This window comes from Cottoperca gobio, chromosome 3, assembly GCF_900634415.1.
Source record: "Cottoperca gobio chromosome 3, fCotGob3.1, whole genome shotgun sequence".
In the NCBI taxonomy this organism is placed as follows: Eukaryota; Metazoa; Chordata; class Actinopteri; order Perciformes; family Bovichtidae; genus Cottoperca; species Cottoperca gobio.
In genome coordinates, this window is record NC_041357.1 from 357649 (window position 1) to 367128 (window position 9480).

At 38.1% G+C, this 9480-nt stretch overlaps 1 protein-coding gene and 1 long non-coding RNA gene across 5 annotated transcripts in view; one reads left to right on the top strand and one right to left on the bottom strand.

Moving 5' to 3' along the window:
• The window catches only part of cemip (cell migration inducing hyaluronidase 1), a 177176-nt gene extending 168411 nt beyond the window's left edge, over window positions 1-8765 (top strand). For 3 of the 4 annotated variants that reach the window (XM_029457806.1, XM_029457817.1, XM_029457798.1), the window contains exons 26-29: window positions 669-752; window positions 990-1147; window positions 1309-1409; window positions 4777-8765. In XM_029457806.1, coding sequence (XP_029313666.1) covers window positions 669-752; window positions 990-1147; window positions 1309-1409; window positions 4777-4904 — 471 coding nt within the window. In that variant the 3' untranslated portion in view covers window positions 4905-8765. Of the gene's footprint in view, window positions 1-668; window positions 753-989; window positions 1169-1308; window positions 1410-4776 lie in introns of those variants that run through there. The other variant, XM_029457826.1, reaches the window with a different exon arrangement.
• LOC115025514 (uncharacterized) lies at window positions 713-1643 on the bottom strand. Its single transcript, XR_003834209.1, has 2 exons — window positions 1574-1643; window positions 713-1378 (listed from the first exon to the last, which is right to left on the bottom strand). It is a non-coding gene; the product is annotated as an uncharacterized LOC115025514 (long non-coding RNA).
• Window positions 8766-9480: the final 715 nt, after the last annotated feature.

A 9480-nucleotide genomic window follows, 5' to 3' on the forward strand; every position in this document is an offset into this window, starting at 1 on the left:
GAAGATCAGCTTTCAATTTACTTTGGGTATTTCGTTTGTAGGTATTTTTCGTATTTTCAAGTAAAGTCCCCCACCCCTTAAGAGGCTAGACTTAAGCATTTGCAACTATGCATAGGCTGTGTCCAAAATCCTCCAATCATTTAGTATTCACAACAAAGGGAATTACATATAAGTCGAGGACTATGATAATTCTAAAGCTGTTATGTACATGCAGGAATTTGAAAATCGTTTTATCCGAGCACAGCTTGTACTTGCACTTGTGTTTAAAACTTTGTACAACCATTGTTCTACATTCAGCCTCCTTCTTGGATTCATTTTAACTTTGGGTGGTGACAGCCCAGTGGTCTACCTTCCAAACAGAACACTGGATGGTTGGGCGTTCAATACCAGGGCTGCCACTATTGTATCCCTGAGCAAGGTACTTAACCCCGAGTTGCTCCAGGGAGACTGTCCATAGTTAGTCCACTAAATTACCTGTAATGTAACTGCTGCTCAAACCTCAATTTCCCCACAGCAGAAATGTAATATCTTTCTTATATTGTATGCAACTGAGATGCTTTTTTAGGATTGTGAGTTTGGTGAGTGAAACCTGACTTTAAATTGCTTCTGTGAAATGCCAAATATTATGTTTTAATTCCAACTCTGTTTATTTGCTTGTTTACTCTCAGCACTCACAACACTTCCTGGAAGTCAAACTGGAGTCTTACAACACTCGATTCTTCCACATCAAGGAGGACTTTGCCTTTACTGAGGTATCCTTTGTGTCATACAGATAGATTAGTAGGTGTAGAGTTACCAACACACTGGTTATGGGCTACTGAACATAAATTATATTCAGAGAGTATCATTCAGAGATACATTACAGGTTTTACTTCTACACCCATGACTTGTAGCTCTATGTTTCCACTTGTTACATTATTGCAATGTTCAGTGCTATCAATTTATAAATCCCAGAACTGTAGTGTAATTGGCTGGCTCTGTTGTTCCAGGTGAACGGCAGGAAATTGTACCAACCAGAAGATGGGGTGCAGCTGACAGTAATTGACGGGCATGATGGGAAGTTGGTGGAGAACAAAAGCTTCAGGAACTCCATCTTACAGGGCATTCCTGCACAGATAGACAATTACGTCAGTGGACTGAGAGACGGGTAAAAGCTCCTTTGCTTAGAAAATCCTCCAACAGTTTGTACTATCACTCCGTTTAAGATTCTTCATGGTGATTTACCACCATGTTGTGGCAAAATGGTTCCTTTTTGTTTGTTTTTGGATGACGTGTGGGCCTCCAAATAAACTTTCACTCTTTCTCTAGATCCATCATCCTCATTACGTCCAAGGGCCGTCTTCTTACCAGAGGATCCTGGACTAAAGTCCTAGAAAGACTTGGAGCAGACAAAAGCATCAAATTAAAAGGTAACTAACGATATCTTTACCAAGGTCTACTAAAATAAATAAACTCACAGTGGGTATAATGTATCTCAAATGCATTGTTCAAAACACATAGTGTAACGACCTCGGACACAAATGCACAACACCAGAGACAGATGTAAAGTGTAAAATAAAAATACTTTACTCACAAAAAGGTAGCACAAAGTCAAAACACTCACAAGGAGGATACAACAAAAATACTGTTGGGACATGACCAGACGAACTGGCACAAGACAAGGGGAGACAGGACTATTTATACAAGAGGTGAGTGGGCACAGGTGGAAACAATCAGGGACGGGGCAGACGCTGACGATGGCGGGAAACCACACAAAGGCAGGAAGGAAAGGGATCTGGAATGAGGGACAAGAGGTAGGTAAAAAATAAAACAGGAAGTAAGACACGGTGACTTCAACATGAAAACCTTAACAAACTTGACGAGACATGACACATAGAATATTAACAAAAATGCAGTGGAAGGCGCTGTTGCTTCATTGGTTACATTTGACCAGGTCACAGTGACAATAATCTCTAGATATTGCCATTTGGCCATTAAAAACTTAAAACATTATCATGTCAGCAATTATAAAAAGAGTGAATCTGGCTGTCCAATCTGTCTTTTTTAAATACAAGTACACATCCATCAACAATGGCAGAGGTAGATAGAAATAGATAGAAATGATAAACAACATAGAACACAACACACATCTGGTTGCAACTGTTGGAACACTGGTACGCCTCACACCAGTGTCACCAATGTGTTGGTGTTTTGGTATGAGAAAGTGTGGTTATTAACAAATATTAATCATAATTAATATTAATAAAAACTATTAATATTCATAAAATCGTAAATAGGGGTTGGTAATAACTGGCACTAAAATTAAGTAGGTGCATTAGCTTAAATGGCTATCAAAATGAATAGAATGATCAAATTATTATATTTCATATAATTATTAATTATATTAATTAGTATGACTTAATTTACACCAAGTCACCTCTAGGGGCACCACCTCCTCACCAGAAGCTCTGAATCAGAGGGAAATTATAACCAGTTAATGTAGTCTCATAAAATAGTCTCATAAAATATACTAGACAATGAATTAGGAAATCTGATTAATAATTAATTATAAACAAAATGACCATGTCAATAGCTAGTAAAGGTTGAAGGATTTCAGAATTATTTGATAGTAGATGTTGGCAGTACTCACTCTTGTACAACATTAAACAAACCAGCATTTATATTCCAAAAAGCACATCACAAATGTGAGAGTGGAAGAGAGAGAAAGTTTGTGTGGGTGCATTCGTCTGTCCGGGGCGTGCTGAAAGGAATGTGTGCTTGGGCCTGTGTCCGTCTCAGTATGCGTGCTCTGTGTACATGTACACAAACGTGTGTAGAACAAAGGGGACATATGAAGCGGGAGCTTTGAGTCCTTATCTGTGTATGTTGCTATGTTATAAGTCAAATTCACAAATTATTGTGAGATCGTAATGTGTATGATAATGGTGCCGGGTTAAGAAGATGTTAGTGTGCATACAACTTTTTCTGTGTTTGTAAATACTAACACATCACATGGCAAAACAACCTAAGGTAATACAACAGATTACACAATAGGTAGTGTGCAAACACGTGACAAAACTGTGTGACGTATGCATGCGACTCCATTTTGGATGAATAACAAATCAACAATGCGAACAACAATACAAGTCTGACTTCTTCAAAGTATTTTGGCTCTCTGGAGTCCTCTGCAAAGGCAAGATTCAGAGAAAAAGTCCAAATTTGCGGCCTTGACCCGTACACGCTAAAGCCGTCGGATTATATTGAGGATTTAGATTCATTACCGCCGTATGAAAATCCGGATATTGTGAACTACCTTGTGCTACAAACGTTGTGGGCAACCAACGCACAAATGAAGGCATACAAGGGCTTAGATGCTTATAATTTCTTTGTTTCTGGCTGGGTTGGTAGTCTTCTTACCAAACCACTGAAAGATGACAGGGTGCTCGTCAATGCCCGTGTACATCACTCTCAAAGAGCTCGAGATACACCGCTCAAGCCGTGGTTTGTGAGTGAGAAGAGCGGCAATGTTATCCTCGCACACTGTGATTGTATGGCTGGAGTAAGCGAAGCATGTTCTCACATTGGTGCTTTGCTTTTCGCAAGTGAAGTAGGCTCAAGAATAAGCAAAACAAAAACATGCACAGAAGAAAAGAGCAAATGGCTGCCATCACATGTAAAGAAAGTGCCTTATTTACCAGTCAGCGATATGGATTTTACCTCGGCCAAAAAAAGACTGCTTCTCCTGGTGACGAAAAGTAAGGTCTTACATTGTTCGGGTATATCATAAGCACAAATGTTTAATGTAAACATTGAAAACATAGCTTTAGCATGAGCTCTTACCAGATATAAAGTGGACGCCACACACACGGGTGAATTGTGCTTTTTCTTCTGTTAAATCCTTACGATTTATGTTGCTAAACCACAGCTTACGGCGTTCGGTGATTTTAGGAAATCTAAAGAACCGTTTCTCTGGGTCACAAGTAGCGTTATGACCACAATTATACACACGATTTGCATTTTCTTTCAATCTTAGACGTTTAAATACAAAGAAAATTACGAAGCGTTGCAGCAACTCACACATGAACGGGCGCAGTCTTGGTTGTATATACATCCAACATGGTTGACTTACAGGTTGGGAAATAAGCGTGACGTCACATGCACACGATCTATACAGGTCAGTGAATAATACCAACACATGTACATACATTTACAACAGTATAGCAGTTCTATGCTTACTTAGTCGTGTAAAGTTAATGTATACTAAATAATATACAATGCCCACTGGAGATTCAGTTCATGAATGGAAAGGCTACTTAACTTGCGAATCCAGCTTGATCAGCTGTTTGCAGGACGGAGTAAACCGTTCACTCCGTTTGATATCATGCAGAATACAGTTAGCTCCTTGCTAACTACTTGTTGCTCCTCTTGTGAAGGCTAGCCAGGTGCGGAGAGCCGCTGCGAAGATTAAACTTGTTTACTTTGGACAGGTACTCTCGACCTCTGCCGCTAGGAAACGTTCAGTGATCAGAGAGCCATCCGATCTGCAGGCTGCGGTGTCGTGAATTTTCACACCTAGGTACAAAAGGTGAAGTGAGGTTACAGCAAGTGAGGGAGGGTCTTGACACAAAGGATCATGGGAAATGTAATCCAAATGCTCACTCTCTATACTGTGAGGATCCCAGCATAACTACATATCTCTGATCAAGGAAATGTATAGACACATTGGAAGATTAAAACTAAAACACCCTTGCTCTCTGATGATTTCACTATCTCTAATGTCATTTGGCCTCCCTGCAGATAAACTGGCTTTTGTGGGCTTCAAGGGCACCTTCCACCCTGATTGGATCCGTCTGGAGGTAGACGCAGACCGAGCCAAGATCCATCAGGTCCTGCCTATCCCTGTCATCCACAAGATGAAGCTATGAGAGTGGGGAGGACAGCCAAGAGACTATGTAGCCCCCAGCAGATAATGAACATATTACCACCCCCATCCAACACCCCTCAAAAATACACATATACACTGCCAGCACTGCAGAGTCAATTGCTCCAAGCCATTGTCCAGGATCAGTTTTTCTTGGTTTGGGCGGTGAGAAAGAATGATTTGGTGTATTGAAAAGGGTTAGACCTCTCCCAGAGCCAGCACTGCCCACAATGAACTGTATCTACGTAAGTAGAGGGCTTTAAAGTGACAACACACCCTCTGGCGGCCATATTGGAGGTCCTCAGCTCTAAGGCAAAATTGGCTAAGGAACGTGGCTGTCTCCATTAGACATAATAGACATGATTGATATTGGTTCTGTTTCTGAATGAAAACATCACTAATATAATTGTTATGTTTACATAATGTAAGCTTGTCAACTAAAGTAAAGCTACCATACATGACAACATATGTTGCATGCACCATCAAACATGATTATTCATCTGACATGGATATTCCGTAGGATTGTTAGTTCTCTAACAAATCCAAAAACATTAACTTACTCCTCTAAAGCTGCACCTTCTAAAGTTTTGGCATAGAAACATATACTGTCCTCTAGCGGGTCTACCCCAGCACTCTGACATCTACAGCAAAAATGTTGATTCCCTTTGGTGTCACTGTTGGATGACACTGTGAAAGTGCTGTTTGATGACTTTGTTAAGGTCGAGCTAGTTCATACAATGTGTCGTACGAACAAGTCTAAAGGCAAAATTAATCAGACTTGAAGGCAGGGTGCAGTTATTCAGAAGGGTGACATGCGATAATTGTGTAAATGGGGATAACGGCACACACTTTTGGCCACTCTCTTTTGAAAGGAATTCATGGTCTTGAAACAAACAGAACTGTGTGTAGAATGAAAAGGTCTCACCCCTAGTAAATCACTGGTTCGAGTAGGCGTGATTATTGGCTTCGGAAAGTTACAAAAATTGTCAGCATGGGGGTAGGAAGTTTCAGACACTGTTTGACCATCAAACTTCTTTTGAAGAATACTAATGACGCTGTGTTACGATGCTGTTAGACGATGGAAGTAGTTGGGTGAAGAATAATAAAAGAAAACTTGAGAGAAAGATTAGGAGTAATTTATAGAAGTTCTCCACAGTAATGGGTGTTTTACATTTCAAATATAGGAAGACATGGGCAAGTTAAGGGTATATTTGCTCAATGAGAGGTGAGAGTGTAGTGACCATTAAGGAGTAAAGGAGCAAAATAAGCTAGATGCCCCTTCCCCAGCCACATTCTTCAGCTCTTACTAGTAGTCCCATAACTTTCACAGGCCAGATAGGATACATAAACCTTCCAGCATGTTCTGGTTATGTTCTGGGGTCCCCTGTCCTGTTGGCCAAAATGCCTCCAGATCAGATGTCTGAACTAGCTCAATTGTCTTATTTCAAGAACCCTCATGGACAGATAGAGCAAATTCACTTAAAAATAGGGAAGGCTGTAACCATTATAGAGCAATGTACAACCAAGTGTTTATTTTTTTAGTTTTTGCACAGACTTTGGACACTGAGGCTCTCCTTGGTTACCATGTGAGATGCAAAAACAGTCTTAGGAAGGTTTTCCAACCAATAGCGATGTCTGCTACAAATCTACGCCGAACGTCACAGAACTGGAATTATAAATTACTCTAACCTCCTACCAATGACAATTATACGCAAGTCTTTTGTATTAGCACAAAACATGATGCCACCCAGATTAAGTTATAATTGTTATATCTGCAAAATATTCTGTACCAGAGCTTTTCAGTTGGATAGTTCTTCAATATATGTGTTTAGCAACAACACATAAATTAGGTACAACATTATTATAAAAGAGGAAAACTGTGGTCATGGTCATGGATGGATTACTGAACGGGCATAGCAGGCACAGACCCAGGGTCCCAAGTGGTCAGGGTGCAGCAAAATAGCAATAAAGACAGGCAAAATTACCACATAGAGATTCAAAGCAGCTGCAAAGAGACAAATAATTGCTACAAACATCTTCTCTGTGTCGCTTTTTTTTGTCTCTGAGAGTTCTGCTTTACCTGCAAAATGGTACTGAGACATTAAATCACTACAAATGATGCAGCTGTTTGTTATAGTTATTTTGTATCTTTTTCAGTTCGGGTGTCTTCCTATGTTGGTGGGTAGAAAGCCTTTACCTGTCTGTTTCCAGGGGCACAGCTGCAGTGGTGGAATATAAAGTACATTTTCTAGGTCTTTGTACTTTAGTTAGTACTCCCATTCTCTAATACTTTATAATTCTACTCCACTGCAAATATTGAACCTTTTACTCCACTACTTTTATTTGATAACTTTAGTTACCTTGCAGACTCAGATTTAAAATACAAAATCTAACCAATAAATTATTTATTTATTATCATAGGTAAAGATACAACTTTATTGATGAAATTCAGCAATTAAGTAGCATGTAGTGTTAAAAAAGCTCCACCTTTACCAGCTGCAACATTAAAATAATGAATCAATAATTATTATCCAATAATACATAATAATACAACATATTGTTCTGAAATGGGTCATTGTGCATAATAATTTTAATAATAATTTATTAATTTAATAATTTAATAATTTTAAGCAATAAAAGTTCAGTCTCTAAATCAAAAAGGAGTTTCACTGGGACTCACCTTTCCAAGCAGCTTTAGTCCAGTTTGGTCCAGACAAAGTTCATTTGACAGCTTTCACACCACTGCAGAAAACAGGCAAATGCACCAGTGTTTGAACTATTAGCATTCTCTAATAATTATTTGTTTACACTACTTCCTGCATTGACACTGAACATTAGAAAGAAACATAACTGCTAAATTACAAAGAGTTGTGCATTATTGAGGTTTGTAGGAGACGATAATCTACAATAAAAAACTTAAATATTTGATTATTCACTTTTATGTTGATCATACAACAACAATTATTTCCAACAGTCTCTTTTTCCAGCCTGGTTGTTTGATATTTATATAACTATGGGCGATTCTACAATGGACAGTCAGCTACAGTTGCTAGGGTATTTTTGATGCAAATGCGACCTGTATATGAGCAGAGGAAGCAAATATTAAGAAAGTTTGAGCTTGCTAATCAAACGCATGTATAATGTATGTATATTATGTTTGCCGGCTTTGTTTGACAAAACTGTTTAAAGAGAGAAAAAGAAGAAGAAGGATAAACATCCTTTGTTTTGCATCCAGACCAGTGGTTGTTAGCTTGCTTTTCATTCCATGCACTGGCTCACTTGATATTGTGAAGTTTTTCAGCAATGTTTTTTTTTTCATATCCATTTGTGCTTTTGATGTAAACCAGCAAGAAGCCCATAACAATATAAAAGGGAATGTTTAAATGTGCAATTTCCCCATTTCAAAATAACTAAGAAATCTTAGTTTCAATCTGGCAAAAAAAAGGATTCCCCTCCCCATGCCGAAATAGCCGGTCTTTTTTTCGGAGGTTGTAGCGGTAATTTAGTGTTTTGTATGTTTAATGTGTTTTTTTAAAATTCACAGATTGCTAAGAGTTATATTTTATACTTATTTATTGTACAGACACAGTGTATCCAAATCTACAAGGGTCATCTTTTGAGTTGTAATGTTGTTATTGTCCTGTATGTATACTGTATGTAAGAAACCATTATAGCTCCATTTAAAAAGATTTTTGCCAGAAACTCGCATACATACAATACTTGCATATTACATTGGTATAGTTGGCTTGTTTTGAACTGTAGACCAAATGGATGTGTTGTATGTGGCTTGGTATGTAAAGTAATGACGCTCAATGACTTTGAATTTCTTTGAGAACTTTTGTACAGAAATAAATAATAATGACCGGTTTGTTGTAATGTGACTTTGTCTGCATTGTCTAGAAACAGCAACATACAAGAGATCATCTATGGAGTTAAATCTAGGCACAAGGTTTTAAACAAAAAGTTCAGGTTTTAATCTTGAACTTTGAAAAAAAAACAATACAATATTCAAACTAAAAAATAAGTGTATGAAAAGTTTTTCAGGTTGAATATTATTTTTGATTTAGTTCTGTAATTCTCTTGAATAAATTATTTATTTTCATTTTTCGCTTTCTAGATTAAGAGTTTTAAGCGACTTTTTGGGACAACCTGATAACAATGAGTTGCAGTAATCCAGGCTTGAAGTAACAAATGCATGCGTTACGTAGATAAAAGAAGGCAGTTCTTGAGATTTGTTTTATGTGGGAGTTAAAAGACAGATCCCGATCAAAGATAACGCCAAGATTCCTTACGTGGTACTGGAGGCCAAATTAATGCCATCCAGAGTTTCTATGTCATTAGAAAATGCGCTTCGGAGGCGTTTGGGGCCAAGTATAATAACTTCAGTTTCGTTTGTGTTTAACATCAAAAAGTTGCTAGACATCCAAGTTTTTATGTCCTTAAGGCATGCTTGAAGTAGCTAATTAATTTTTTTCATCTGGCTTGATTGATAGATATGATTGTGTATCATCCGCATAACAATGAAAGTTTATAGAGTGGTTCCTTATAATATTGCATAAAGGTACTCTGTACCAATAGCA